We start from the raw sequence: 14,770 nt of genomic DNA, 5'->3' as shown, positions 1-14,770 counted from the left end.
TTACTGTAAACCTAACCACACGAGTAGATAATTTAGTTTCTGCTGTAGCGATAAAAGTTTTCATTAATATGAATTGATATAATTATTCTATTTTGTTCCATGCATAATGTACACATCCCTTATTCATTAACTTCACCATGCTGACTGAAAAGCAGTTACTTTTCACATAATACTGCCAGGCAGAGAGAAAGTGTGTGGGTTGTTTGGAGGTAAAATTCACAATGCTAAATTTGTGGTAAGAGATTAAAGATAATAGTTATATAGGCAGTGGTTGAACAGAGTTCTTGGAGACTTTCTAAAGATATGTACACAATATCTCTTAATTTTATTTATGTGTGTATACGTGCATATGTATGTACATATACACATGTGCACACTTATGCATATACACAGCTCAACTTTAAGAAAGTTGGTTTAAAATAGGCATTTTATATATTATCTGTAAAATATATAATTTATTTTAAACTATGTTTTATATGCATGCATATCAAAGTTGAGTGTTGATTAATGTGTTGATATAAGTACCAGGTTGTATCTGTGATGTTTGGTTTAAGTGATGTTCCCCTATTTTTATTCTGAGCCCATTGTACGCTTACTTCTCTTGCTAGTATGGCAACAAAAGTGCTCTCGGAAAAGGACTTCACAAATTATTTTAGTAAACTGTGTGTTGCATAATTATTCCTCTCAGTCACACTTTTCCTGAAGTATTTTGTTCTACACAGGTGCTCTTTCCGTACCTGATTACACAAAGGGTATAATAAATAGCAAAACAAGAGGTATACAGAAACTTGTACTTAAAAGAGATCAAAGCAAACCAGACCATGCAGTCCTTTGGAAATCTTGGCTAGCTCTCCTATAAATAAAAGTGCTTCTCAAGCAGAAGGTATTTAACTACTGTATTTATACAGGCCTTGATTGACAGTTCAGTTATTAACCTCATAAAAACACAGCAACGTAAACTAGTAAGAATGTTTATTCTAGCACTTCTATCTGAAGGAAAATGAAAACCATGATACAGTGGCATATTCTGAGTTCCTTGTAAGTATTTATTTTAAGGCTCTGTAGCATAAAAGAATGTTTTTTCAAGTCAGTGAACTTAAACTATTTTGCTTACTGTTCTGGGATTTAAGTATTTTCTAATTCCTAACAAAACAAATGTTAGATTTATTGAAGGTGCAAAGTCACCGCATCTTGATTGAAGGTGCGAACCCCACATCTTTATAATGATTCCTCTTTCCCTTTCATAGCGTTTTTCATTTCATGTGGGGTAAAAATGAAATCTGAATTGTTTTCTGTAACTAACTTGATGTGGTTATAGAAGAGTTGTCCCTTCTTGTCACTGAAGAGGTGTCTTGTATCATGTTAGGTAGGTCTAGAAAAACAAGTAAACTTTTCTACCCTTGCTCTTGGGCTTATTAGCTGGTATATTGCACCAGTGTTTTTTTTACAGGTGTTTTTTTTCCAAGCTTCCTTGTGGCTTTTCAAGCCTCCCCCCAAAATTACACGGCCATTTTGTCTTCTGTGGGAATGCTAAAATTCTCTTATACATGTGAAATGTTCATCTGAAAGCAGCTTGCCATGTGTCCTGAGGCACGATGCGATTTCAGGAATTTAACTTTTAGGTATGTTCTTTGAAACAAAATTATCTGAAGCAAAGGAACTTGTCTGTTGCTATTGTCTCTGTCTCTTAGTAATAATAGTGATGATTCTCTGGTTGTCATGCAGAGGGACTGCTGATGAAGAGCTTTCATAAATATGTACTATTTCTGAATTAAACAAAATTTTAAGTGGTTATGTTTATTTCACATCAAGCTAATTTAAATACTAGTGTACATTGTGGCAAAAATAATACTCTGTGCTGAACTGAAGACTAAGTTACTAACTTACTAAAAAACAGGTAAATGAAGAATTTTGTTGTTGTTAGCAGGAGCTATTGTTTACTGTAATTGCAGGAGCTAGTGATGGTCAGCAAATACATGAAGGCAAGAAAAACAGTGATCTGTTAAGAAGACAAGGTTAAAACCATGGTGCTGGAGTGGGAAGTAGCTAAGTGGAATCATAGAAACTGTAAAGGGATCTCTTGATCTTGTTTCCTTGATTCCCATTCAAAATATGACTGTTAGCAGCTCTAGATCAGGTCAGCAGTGGCTTTGGATGAGTTAAAAACCTCCAAGGACAGAGATTTCACAACCACTGAGTAACGTGTTCTAATGCTTCACTCCCTTTCTAAGTGCAAAATTTTTTTCCTGATGCCCAATTTAAAACTTCCAAGCTATGTTTTGTGATCATTGGTCCTTTCTGTGCCGTCTGCAACTACTGCAAGAAGTTTGGCTCTCTAATCTTTGATTCCTTCAAGTGGGTGTAGGCTGCTGTTGGATCTTCCCTGGGCCTCCTCTTTGTCAAACAGAACAAACCTGACTCCTCCAGCTTTTTCTCACAGGGCATGTACTCTAGGCCTTGTCCATCTGAGACACTGTTTGCTGGACCCTCTCCTGTTTCTTCTGAACCTGGCAACCCAAAACTGGATGGATTCCATGTACAGCCTTGCTGTGCCAAGTAGAGGAGGGTGATAACTTCCCTTGATCTGCTGCTGCATTCATCCTAATGAACATAGTCTAGTGTGTGGTTTGCTTTGTTTGCGGTGAGGACATGTCATTGGCTCATACCAAGCTTGGCATCCACTGTAACCCCCAGGTTCTTTCCCGTGGGGCTGTTACTGGGCCAGTTGTTTTTCAGCCTGTGGTGATGCTCAGGGTTATTCAGCCCAGGTGCAAAATTTTGTGTTCTTCTTGTTGAACGGCCTAAGGTTTCTGTTGGCCCAAGCCTCAAGTTTCTCAAGGTCTGTCTAAACTGAACTTCTACTGTTTGGTGTTTCATCCACTCCCACTAATTCAGTGCTGTCCACAGATGTGCAGAGGGTGCTTTCTATCTCATCAACCAAGTTTTTGATAAAAATGTTGAGGGATATAGGGGCCCAAGAGTTGACCCACAGAGTATTCCACTGGTTAGCAGCCAACAACCAAAGACTGAACCATTGATACCTTTTGGTCCTGGTGGTCCAGCCCAAATGCCTTGTTCATCCAAGCTGTACTCTCTCAGCTTCCAAATGAGAAAGCTGAGTGAAGCTGAATCTGTTTGAGTACAGCATTTTCTAGTCCATTTTAAAGTTTTCTGCCTTAATAAAAACGGTGCTTAACTGCTTTCCCTAAGAAATAAGAAAGAACAGTTTCCAAGAATGATTTTAAAATTACAAGAATTGTTTTATCAGTTGTTGCAAATCTGTTTGAGTTTCATCTATTTGAATGCTCACCAGACTCTTGGATTCTCTGTGCATTTATGGACCATTTTCTTTAGGTTGGTTTCTCTGTCAGTTACTACTTTATGAACGTGAAACTCTGAAACATGGCAAGTTTGGAGCCTTTCAGTAGTGTGTATGCTCTCTTCCCAAACTCCAGCTAATGGTGCTTGCCCTGGAATTTGCAGGTTACCTCCATGAGCTGACCATAATGGGGTCGTCTTAGGATATATTTAAGATTCTGCTTCTCCTTTCTTAAGTCAAGTGAAACCTGCTGTTCTTTTTGAGATTTTTTTTTTTTTTTTTTAAGAAGGTGTGAGCCACCTGTTCACCCTTTCAGAAACACTGCAGACTTCAACTTTGTTTAAAGAGGAGTGAAACACAAGGAAGTTTTTAGGAGTGATCGATGAGTGCCTGGAACTTCTGAAATTTTTCCATACTCATTCAGTATGAATTTTGGAACCTGCTTGCATATAGTCTTAGTCTGATTGGTGACATCTAGGGTGAGATTTGCAAATTACCAGTTACTAATCATTATGTAATTCTTATCAGTAACAGTTCAGCACCAGTTGAACTGCGTGTGTGCAACTTTAAGAAAGGGTTGGAATTTCCATACAGATCAGCATGTCACAAAATCACAGGAGCATATGGTAGTAAGGGTCCTGCTGGTACATTCACTCAATTCTTTTCATAAACAAGCTTGCTATGCTGTTCCTTTTATAAACTGATCAAGTCACATCTTAAAAAGTTTGCTTCTTCCCACTGTTTCTGCAGGAAGACTCCCCGAATGCCACCTTCCCAAGTAAAATTTCTCAAGAATCTTGCTGCTTTGGTCATTAGAAACTTAACTTGCAATGTATATTTATTCATGGCCATTTAATATTCATTTGTTCTTATGCCAGCATTGTCCTTTATTTAAAATATAATTATTTTCCCTCCTGATGCTTCCCTTGAGGTATTTCTGGATGCCAGTCATGTATCCTGTCTGTGTTAATTTTGCCAGACAAAACAGGCTGAGGTCTTTAAATCTCCTCTCAGCAAATTTGCTTTCTATTCCCTTGGTCATGTGAGCGGCCTTTTTTAAGCACCTCTCTTAGCTGGAAGTTAATTAGTTGTGATTTATTCCCGTTTATGTCCTACCCGATTGCTGGTGAGTGGCATTAGTACTTCCTTGTCCATACTGACTGTATCAAGATTGATGTGTTACGGAATCATATTTGCCCTTTGTCTTTGTCCTCTTGGTGAGGGATCCAAGGTACCGACTAATATGCTTGAATCCTTTTGCTATTTCCAGCTGATGAGCTCCTAAGTTGTAACACATTTTTTAATTAGTCCTCGTATATGCAGTCTTTTAATCTGCTATTAATTTCATGTCCTTCTAGTATTTGGGTCCTCAAGATAACTGAGTTTTGTTTCAGTGTTTTCACTTTCCCTTTCTACAGACAATGCCTCCTAACTTTTGTTTCATTGATGGATTTTCATTGGTGTACTCTTTTACTATGGTCTTCAATTAAACTAATAATAATATTGGTCCCGACAACAGATTAGGTCTACCAATCCCAGAATCACAGAATGGTAGGGGTTGGAAGGGACCTCTGGAGATCATCTAGTCCAACCCCCCTGACAGAGCCGGGTCACCTACAGCAGGTTGCACAGGACGGCGTCCAGGTGGGTTTTGAATGTCTCCAGAGTGGGAGACTCCACAGCCCCTCTGGGCAGCCTGTGCCAGTGCTCTGCCACCCTCACAGTAAAGAAGTTCCTCCTCATGTTAAGATGGAACTTCCTATGTTCAAGTTTGTGCCCGTTACCTCTTGTCCTATCACTGGGCACCACTGAAAAAAGACTGCTCCCATCCCCCCGGCACCCTCCCTTTAAGTATTTGTAAGCATTAATAAGATCCCCCCTCAGTCATCTTTTCTCTAGACTAAAGAGACCCAAGTCCCTCAGCCTTTCCTCACAAGAAAGATGTTCCAGTCCCCTAATCATCTGACTTGAATAACTGACTTGAAACATGTTCTTTTGGGGTATTTTTTAAGTCCTGTTCCTTCTCTAAATTACCCATTTTATCTAATAGCCTATGTAAATTGCAGCGTGTCACATATTTTACTGTCACTCATAGAGATTACACTAGTGTTTAATCTGTTAAACTAAAACTGTAGTTTCACCATGGACCTCATGTAGATATTTCCTCAGACTACATTGCAGGATATTGCTTCCTGCTGTTTTCTGTGTCTCACAGAAAGCCCATGGGTTTTTTAGCTGTGAAGGAAGCATATGAGAACTGGATCTCTGCTCTGAGGTGGAGCTGCCCTGCATTTTACTTAGAAACAAATTTTGAGTAGAAAATTTGCAGCTTTCAAACGTTTCGTTTGTTGAGATAACATTCAGGAGACTTGTGTGACTAGAACTTATTTGTTTCCTTTGTCTAGAAATAGTTTTACTGTTCTTGGATAAGGTATGGGTTAGGTTGGCACAATCTAGTTTCTATACGGTTTTGCACATTGCACTTCATTCCACTTTATCTTATTCCATTATCTGTAACTGTTCTCTTTTTCAAGTTTATTTTTTCTGTAAATTTCTGTATATTCTTGAGGCCAGAATAAAGGTCTGTAGTTTTCTGAATCGTTCTCCCTACCAGCACTTTAAAATAATTTAAAATGTTGCCAATTTGCTTTCCTAGTTGTATAATATTATGCTGTCTTGCTATGTTCTAAAATCCAAGATAAGGAATTATCCTTTGAGATGAATGTGGTAAATTCTTTGAGTTTTTCTTCCCCTTCAGTTAGGATAATTTCTGTTTTCTGTACCTTTTTTACTGCTAGTTGTCCTGTCATGAAATGCAGCTGACTGTCATATTCTTTAGTGCTATTTAAGGAGCAAAAAATTCATTTCATTCTTAAAGCATAACTGAATTAGCTTTGGTCTTTACCATAACCCCAGTATAAAACAACATCGTACTTTTTTTTTTTTCGGTTCATGATCTTCTTTGTGCAGTTGAAAAAAAACATTTTCCATGTATTTTAAGTTTATGCTTCTGAAGTATATCTTTGTTAATAGGGAAATAAAAATATATTTTGAGACAGGATCTAACTACTTAACAAGTAATAAGGGTCAGAGAGAACATGAATGTCAAAATGGGAAATTGAAAACTAGTCTAGTTAAGTCTAGTTCAGCTGCACTGTGTGGTTTTTCTTCATAGTTTAATGAAGGCAAAAGAAGCAAATATGTAAAATGTGTTTTATAAATGACATTTGAATGACAGTTTTGTCAAATTCAGTCCCGGTTTTTAAATTATTTCAGCAGCAATTGTCTTTGCAGTGCAAGGATTAAATTGGATTCTGTTTCTGCATTACTGCTTTTTAACATAAAGGATCATTTGACATGTTAGGGTTAATGATTCCAGTGTAAGGATTGGTATAGCAAGAGTAGATTTTACAGGAGACAATTAGGATAATTTCTGTAGTAGATTTTACAGGAGACAATTAAAAGAGGATTTACATGATTTCATGAAAACTACATTCTTGGTCTTGATCTCTCTAAAAGCATCTGTCTATATTGTTTTTATCACATTCCAGTTTTATTTTTCCTTTTTAAAAATATTCTTATTTTTTTCCCTGTTGCAGATCTGGCCATGTATTTGTCAGTTGACCTGAGATGTTAGCAGTATTTATGTTCAAAAAGAGTACCAGAGACCCTTGCTGCCCTCAGAAGATTCATTGTCTCTAAATCTCACCTATGCCAAACTCAAATATGAACATATTTACTACAAATGTTCTTTAACATGTCAGTTACTAAAAGCAGCATACAAGGTTATAAAGTGTTCAGTTCTTCTGAAAAATAAATGAAAGAACAGAAGCAGGTAATCTTTGACACATGTTGCAGTAAAATGATACATATGCCCCAGTGTCACAGCAGAATTTTAATCTCCTGGGGTATTCTCTTAAGTGTACAGCACAGCTTAAAAAAGAACACTGCAACATCCATGGTTTTGTTCTTAAATGTTTGGGTTTTTTTAAATGCAGTTAAATAATTCACACAGTCATTATGCACAAAGATGGCATATTTATTAAGAAAGACACTAGTTACATAAACCTAGATACTAACCCTTGCATTATGCAGCATCAAGTCACTACTCAGACAAACATTATGTATAGTGACCGGAGATGTCACAGTTTTCAGCAGGGCTTATGAATTTGGTTCTAGAAGTTCAATGATGCTGAATGTCTTTACAAGCAAAGCAGATGAAATGAAATCTTCTAAGTATATGATCTTTAGCTTACCTTAAAGCACCCCAGGTTCTACTCTGAAAAGTGATAAAGCCAAAGAACCTGTGCTAAATGGAAGAACTACTGACAATCACGAGTATAATAAGGGCTTCTGGCATAGATTATTTCAGAGAAAAGTAAAACTGATTTTTATGTTTTTCATAAAGAACTGTTTATCAACACTGTAAACTATGTTCTTGTTCATGCTTAAAGTAGGCTTTTCCTTCACATTTTATAGATCTACAGTCTGATTTCAGTTATGTCTTTTGTTTCAAATTTTACTACTACTAGATGGTGATATTTGGTAATTTAGCTTTGATTCATTGTTGTCTTCCACATGCTTACTGCTAGAAAACAGATTCTGTTCTTTGTAGCATCACAAGCTTTCAGAATAACTTCTTTCTGATTTATATGAACTCTATATTCTGTGAAATGCTTTCTTGCTGTCATGGCAACCTTCTTTTCCTCTTAAATAGACTCTGGAGAAGACAAAGGTGGGAAAGAGTTTATTTGACTCAAGGGCACGCAGAGAATAGTTAGGAGTGGTTCACGGAATCACGGAGTTTTCAGAGTTGGAAGGGACCTCTAGAGATCATCCAGTCCAACTCCCCTGCTAAAGCAGGATTGCCCAGAGCACATTACTCAGGACTGCATCCAGGCGGGTCTTGAAAATCTCCAGAGAAGGGGACTCCACAACCTCCCTGGGCAGCCTGTGCCAGTGCTCTGTCACCCTCACCGTAAAGAAGTTTTTCCGTGTATTTGAACGGAACTTCCTGTGTTCTAACTTGTGCCCATTACCCCTTGTCCTGTCACTGGGAACCATTGAAAAGAGCCTGGCTCCATCCTCCTTGAACCCACCCTTTAGATACTTGTACGCCATAATAAGGTCTCCCCTCAGCCTTCTCTTCTCCAGGCTAAAGAGTCCCAGCTCTCTCAGCCTTTCCTCATAAGGGAGATGCTCCAAACCCTTAATCATCTTAGTTGCCCTTCGCTGGACTCGCTCCAGCAGTTCCCTGTCCCTCTTGAACTGGGGAGCCCAAAACTGGACACAGTATTCCAGTTGTGGCCTCACCAGTGCAGAGTAGAGGAGGAGCTTGGTTCTGTATGGTATGATACAGAAGATACCTCTGTATGACTGCTTTTTGTTAATGGACCATCTCTTCAGGTGGGAAACCTGAGTGAAAATGGGAAAGAAACTCATGTACGTCTCCCTTTCTACATAAACACTATTTGTCAGTCTGTCTTCTGAAAAATGCTAAGCATGACTGCTGTCTCTAGCCATCAAAATGAGACATATGTGAATGGGTTGTGCTCTTAGTCATCTGGCTTTTCTGCAGAATTGGTTGCATATGACAAAGCATTAACTGTGAAACTGTAGAGTATCTGAGCTGTAAATATTGCATCTTCCTATTTATATACCACAGTATTCTGCTTGTATATGGTTTTACAAATTATTTTTAAAAATAATTTTAGGAGGATACGAGTGCTTCCGTTAGTTTATCTCTCAACCTTTTGACACTAAGCATCATTTTAGCTATATACCTAAATGACATTTTACATTAGGGAGAGGGATTTTACTGTAAGCATCATCAAGCCGCTGATAACTTTTCTGTTTCATTACAGTACTTCCTATTACAGTAAATAACCTTCCACTAGTCCATTGTTTAGGTCTCAGTAATCCCATTTGAAATTCTGGATTGTGAAATTGTGCTACTTTGGGTTACTAGCAAGAAAAAAGAAAATACTGTTAAAGAACCTCTGTTTGAACATACTGTCAAAGATGAGCTCTGAATCAATATAAAAATAATTTCAGCTGGACATAAGGAAAAAATACTAGTGTCTTAAGGCTCTTCCCAGTTACTTCTCTTATAAACATGTTTTAGGACGACGAAATGTAAAATCCTGTCATCTGCAAAATGTTGGGTTTAAGGATTTAATTATGGTAGCTACATTGCCAAAAATCTGTGTTTGAACTGTGTCAGTGACTAATGGAAAGATAGTTATCTGTATTTTTAATTTTAATCTATCATTCCTTGTCAGATATATTTTAGAAAAGGAGGAAAAAGTTTATTCCATGAAAACTGCTAGCAGTGACTTTTGGATTGTTTTAGCCAACATTTAAATGATATATTCCTTATAGGTATGTCAAGGACTTACGTTCTTTTAAAGATATGGATAGCTTCTTAATTATGAAGCCTAACTCACATTTGTGTGTGTATGCACATGCATGAGTCTGTATTGCTAACATACACAAGCCAAATCTTAGTGTTGGTATTCATTTTTTTTAAAGCAGTGTAGCTTTTGATGAAATTCATAGAAAATATGTGGCTTAGTGTCAGGAACATCTTTGAAAAGTGGAACCGTTACATTTTTTTGTTCCAGTCTCAGTTACTGTACCCAAATAATTGTGTGTGCCTAATAACAGGTACGTGTTTCCAGGAGCAACACGCATGGTCAGTAATCAGAAATGAAACACCTAGATACCTCTGTGTTTTACTCTACCTGTTTTGCTTTCTGCTCATTCTCCATTTGCGCATCTCCCTGCCTTGACATCTCCAGGTGCTGGATTCACCCTTAAATCAGCACTCTGTATTTTTGAGAGCGCCTTCTCACTTTGCAGCACTTCTAACGTGTAGTCTGTCTTGTTTACTCTCAGAACTGGAGGCCCTTTAAAATTATCCCTCAACAGCCAGTCTGCTCAGACAATTGTGTCTTTTTTTTTTTTTTTTTTTTTTCCTGAAAGTGTCTTTGGGCATCTTTCCTGCAGATACTGCTGATTAATGGTTTTGATTAGACAGCCTTCTCCCCTCGTGTAACCTGTGGAGCTGTAAACCAAGAGGGAGGTTATGTAAGTTACCCACTTCAGTAGTTTTCTTTCACTGTCAAAATAGATTCATGAAACCACACTAATTACAAAGAATTTTAAGGCTTGGTAAGAATATTCAATCCCATTATTTAATATTGATTCTAACTTGGTTACTGAATTTTAAATACATTAAAAACGGGCCTGTTCAAAATTGCATGTTGTGTGAGATGTGACTTGCACAGACTCTTAAGCCTTTAAGCAGTAGCCATAGGAAACGTAACCCCAATTCTCCTTTTACTTGATGCATTCAGTAGCACAAGAAGTGGAGGTTTCACAGCATTTTTTTATTTCTAAAAATAATAAAATGGAGTTTTTAATTTTTTACATATGAAAACTTGGTGAGATGGGCTCTCTGACATTGACTTATATATCAAGATCTTATGGTTTGTGCTGTCTCAGACTTTTACATCTTCAGCTTCTACATTATGTATGGAAAATTAAAGTTGTTTTGAGGAAGCTTTTAGATGAACTGGAAAATTGAATTTTGGGGATCTGAGTATGAGACATTTGGAGCATTTGGTGTCAGGCAGGCACTTTGAGATTGTGTGATAAGAAATTACATGTATATTTTCTGCTTAAATAGCCAGCGATTATCAGTGTTGATGTTTTTCAACCATCATTGGTGCTTCCGTTTATATTCAGTCACAGCTTGAATGCTTCCACCTAAATTTTCTAACTGAAATCCATTTTTGCAGTTGTAGCAGATATTGCCGAATCCCTTGGTCATGGTTTTAGTTACAGCAATTCGCTGTACTGTTCTTAAATGCCTAGAGAAAGCTTCCTGTACTCTTTGATTGAACATTTGTTTTCACCTAGTGATCTGGTTTTGCTGTGTTTATTCTGTGGCCTGTGGCTAAGGCATGTTATGTTAGCTCAGCGCTGGAAGAAGCTGTGCTGATGTTTGCCATGTGCTGATTTACTCTTGCGTGAATTTTTTTTTTTTTCGGTATGCTTATTTTTACGCACGTTCAATCTTGCCATCTCATCGTGTTATTTTTCTAGACCTGGATCTCTCTGCTAGTTGGAGGCTTTGTATTGGAGTCATGCTAACATGTACTTATTTATCTTGGTTGATCATGTGGCAAGCAAACTCGGCAGTTGTCTTTCTTCTTCTAAATGGATGGCCTTTTATTTATTTATTTTTAAAGGGAGTCTGTTTTATCTGCATAGCATACATGTCTAATTAGAACCTTCCCACTCCAACATTTAAGTGGTTCTTGCTAAGGTGCTAAATGGTTTCCTATAAACCATGAAGCCATCCTTTATCTGTTCAAAGGGTTATAAAATAAACAAATACAGAAGATTTCTACTTGTCTCTTTTTAGCTTGGATTGATTTTCTCTCGTGTCTTGAACTATGCTGCCTTATTAATTCTGGCTAGGGATGAGTTCAGTAAGTATTAGTACATTGTTCTGCTTTGAATGTGGTTGCTACCTCTACACCATTGAAAACGTGGCCTGGAAATGCCACTGCTATCATATGCTGGAAGCAGCACTGTGTAAAGAAGGCTAATGGAAAGTCAGACGCTTCTGTCATCGTGCTTTACAGCTCTTTGAGTTACTTACTTGAGATGCTTTTCAGTGTCAGTACAGTATGAGCATCTGTTAGTACACATATATTAAATATATTTTATTAGCTATTTTGTACGAGCCATACTAAAGCAAGTGCAGTCTTCTGTTGTTCAACTAGACTGTTGTTAAAATGGTGCCAGGATTTGACCTGCTGTTTTTATTCTTCTTTTTATGTGATTAAGGGGCTAAGATCCTTTTTTTTTTTTCCCAAAAAGGCCCGACCAGTTCAGCTGACAAAGTGTTAGTATGCACGCATACAGACAGTTACTTAACTTGTGTAAACTACGCTGTATCATCCTTTTTAATGAAAACATTCTGCCTTGTTTGAAAGGCGTTCATCATGTGTGCGTGGTTCTTTTGGCTCTCTGGCTTCACTGTAGCATTGGAAGTCCAACAAGTAAACTGGTATTTTGACTGCAACTAATTACTGCGGAATGCTAATTGTAACTCTTCTTCATTCCCTTCTGCAGAATGACAGGAAGGGAGTTTTTCTCTCGGTTTCCAAGTCTTTATCCTTTCCTTCTCAAGCAGTTGGAAGTTGTAACCAATACTTTGAACAGGTAAGACTGTGTCTGAGAAACTTTGAAATATAAAGTGCAATGAAAAGGTTAAACTGAGTCGTGTCACATATACCCTAATGCTGTTCTTTTCATCAATGCTTCTTGAAACAACATACTTCTAGTCTCTTTTGCTAAGGCTTTTTTCCTATAACTTTTGCACGTTGCAGTAAGTCTGTGGAGTATGAACTACTGTTGAGTAATCAGTAGTTGCTGCATTCCTAGGATCAGATGTTAAAGAACGTATATTTTTCAGGGAAAGGCAGAAGCTGGGTGTTTGTCTGTCTCATGTTTAACGATGAGACTGCCTAACATGTTTAAAGGATACAGCGTCGTAGGCCTCATGTAACCCTAAATGAACGCTTGCCTGTGATACACTGACTCTGGGGAAGGTTCTTGATCTCTTTTTAAGGACTCCACAAATGGTGGCTGAGAGTTCCTATTTGATCAATGCAAGTGATATCGTTTGGAATGACGCTGATGCCGTTACCCCCAGGTTCATGAACTTTTAAAGTAAACCAGTGCTGACTTTGTTTTTCCTTAAAATGCTATGGTATAAACTGCGGAAGTTCAGCAGCTGATTTATGGGTGAGGTTCAGCTGTCTGTTTAGTGGCCTTGAGGTGGATGCTGGGGAGCAGGAGTTTCACCAGTCATTGCATGTTTTGCAGTCTCTGCTCTAAGAAAAGAGTGTGTATATTCCACACAGTCTGCTTTACCTGACATTTTGAAAGGTGACGGTGTTGTCACTGGAAAATTGTGGGAAGTCTTTAAAATGAAAAAGATTGAAAGCTGCTGCCTGAAATGTTGGCCTTGAATGCTTTTTTTCAATGCAGATTAAGGCTTGTATCTTACTATTAGTCATTACCTAAATCAAGAAGTGTTGATTTTGACTTGATTTCTGTTTGTATTTACAGTATGAATAGTAGCCACTTAGTGTCAATGACAAGAACTGTTCCTTAATAAAGCCTGCTATTTACTAAATATGCATTTCCTTCCAAACTGAAAAAAAGAGACTTTTTTTAACCATCTTTTTGTAACTCGGCTTTCTCAGTTTCTCAGTTCTAGAGAAAAATTATCTGTGCTGTTTTTTAATAGTATTTAAAGTGAAGGCAGCTTACTATTATTAGGAGTAAAGGAGGCTTGGGATAATATAGGCAAGTGAAGACAGCACAGTGTTAAGTGCCTTCATAGAGGGGTCCCCAGTGGTGCCATAGGAGAACTGTATGCCATGTTTGATCCCAGCAGGGTTTGCACTTTCTTGCAATGATCAGCCTAGCATACCTTCTCGAACCAGAAATGTAGAAGGGTATTGTTTGTAGAAGAGTCTCAAGACTAGCATGAAGGAGGATGCTTTTTTCACCAAATGCTTCTTATCACTTTTTTATTTAGTGAAGCTGAAGAGTTGAAAATCCATCCGAGCCTGTTCCTTTTGCTTTTAATCCTGGGAAGGCTGTATCCATCTCCGATGGATGGCACTTACTCAGCACTCAGCATGGCACCCTTTGTCCCATTTATTATAAGGTAAGGTGCTCTTGTGATTTTTCATGTGATGGGAGTTCTTTCTGGAGTCTTTGGATTTTTTTTTTATAAAATGCCTTTTTAAGCTTTTCTTCAGCTTTAACTCTTAGAGGAAAAACTGATACTCATTGGTTGGACTTCCCTATACTGTTAATGCTTGTTTTCAGGGAATAGAAAGCATTTCAGGTTATGCAAGCCATTGTATGACTTATTTGTAAATCTTCATCTGCAAATGCTGTACAGCATGATTGGTGTCACAGAGAGGGTAGATGAAAACTGATGAGCTTGACTTTAGCAATGCAAGATTTGCTGTACAAACTTCTGGTGGGTTTTTCAGTCCCACAGAGTGATTGTTCATAACACACAAATGTCATGACTACTACATAGATTTGTAGATCTGGGTATGTATATACCTCCATCTCCATCCATATATAAATATATGAAGATATGAATATAGGAAGATACAAATATAACCTGTATCTAATATATTTTTTAAATTAGTTTTTAAGTTTTTTATATAGTGTAACTTTTATTTATATGGTGGTTAGCAAGATACTCAGCAGATACCTTTGCTATTCTATATGCCACTGGTGTGGGATGGGGGAGCCTGATAAGGGGACAGGTCTGTGGTGGGTGCGGAGAAATGAGCATAAACAGTATTTGAGAGGAAGTCTTGCTATCTGTGTGAAAGCTTCAGA

At 37.7% G+C, this 14,770-nt stretch overlaps 1 protein-coding gene across 1 annotated transcript in view; it reads left to right on the top strand.

The window, feature by feature from the left end:
* Positions 1-14,770, top strand: part of THADA (THADA armadillo repeat containing) — a gene marked incomplete at its 5' end in the record, with an annotated part of 163,830 nt that overhangs the window by 42,420 nt on the left and 106,640 nt on the right. The window contains 2 exons of the mRNA XM_082480800.1: positions 12,467-12,556; positions 13,944-14,075. Of these exons, the coding sequence (XP_082336926.1) occupies positions 12,467-12,556; positions 13,944-14,075 (222 nt within the window). The remainder of the gene's footprint in view (positions 1-12,466; positions 12,557-13,943; positions 14,076-14,770) is intronic.

The sequence above is a fragment of the Vanellus vanellus genome (genome assembly GCF_965231255.1).
Source record: "Vanellus vanellus genome assembly, chromosome: 3".
In the NCBI taxonomy this organism is placed as follows: domain Eukaryota; kingdom Metazoa; phylum Chordata; class Aves; order Charadriiformes; family Charadriidae; genus Vanellus; species Vanellus vanellus.
Note: the sequence above shows the minus strand (reverse complement) of the source record. Positions and strands in the feature narration are given on the sequence as shown.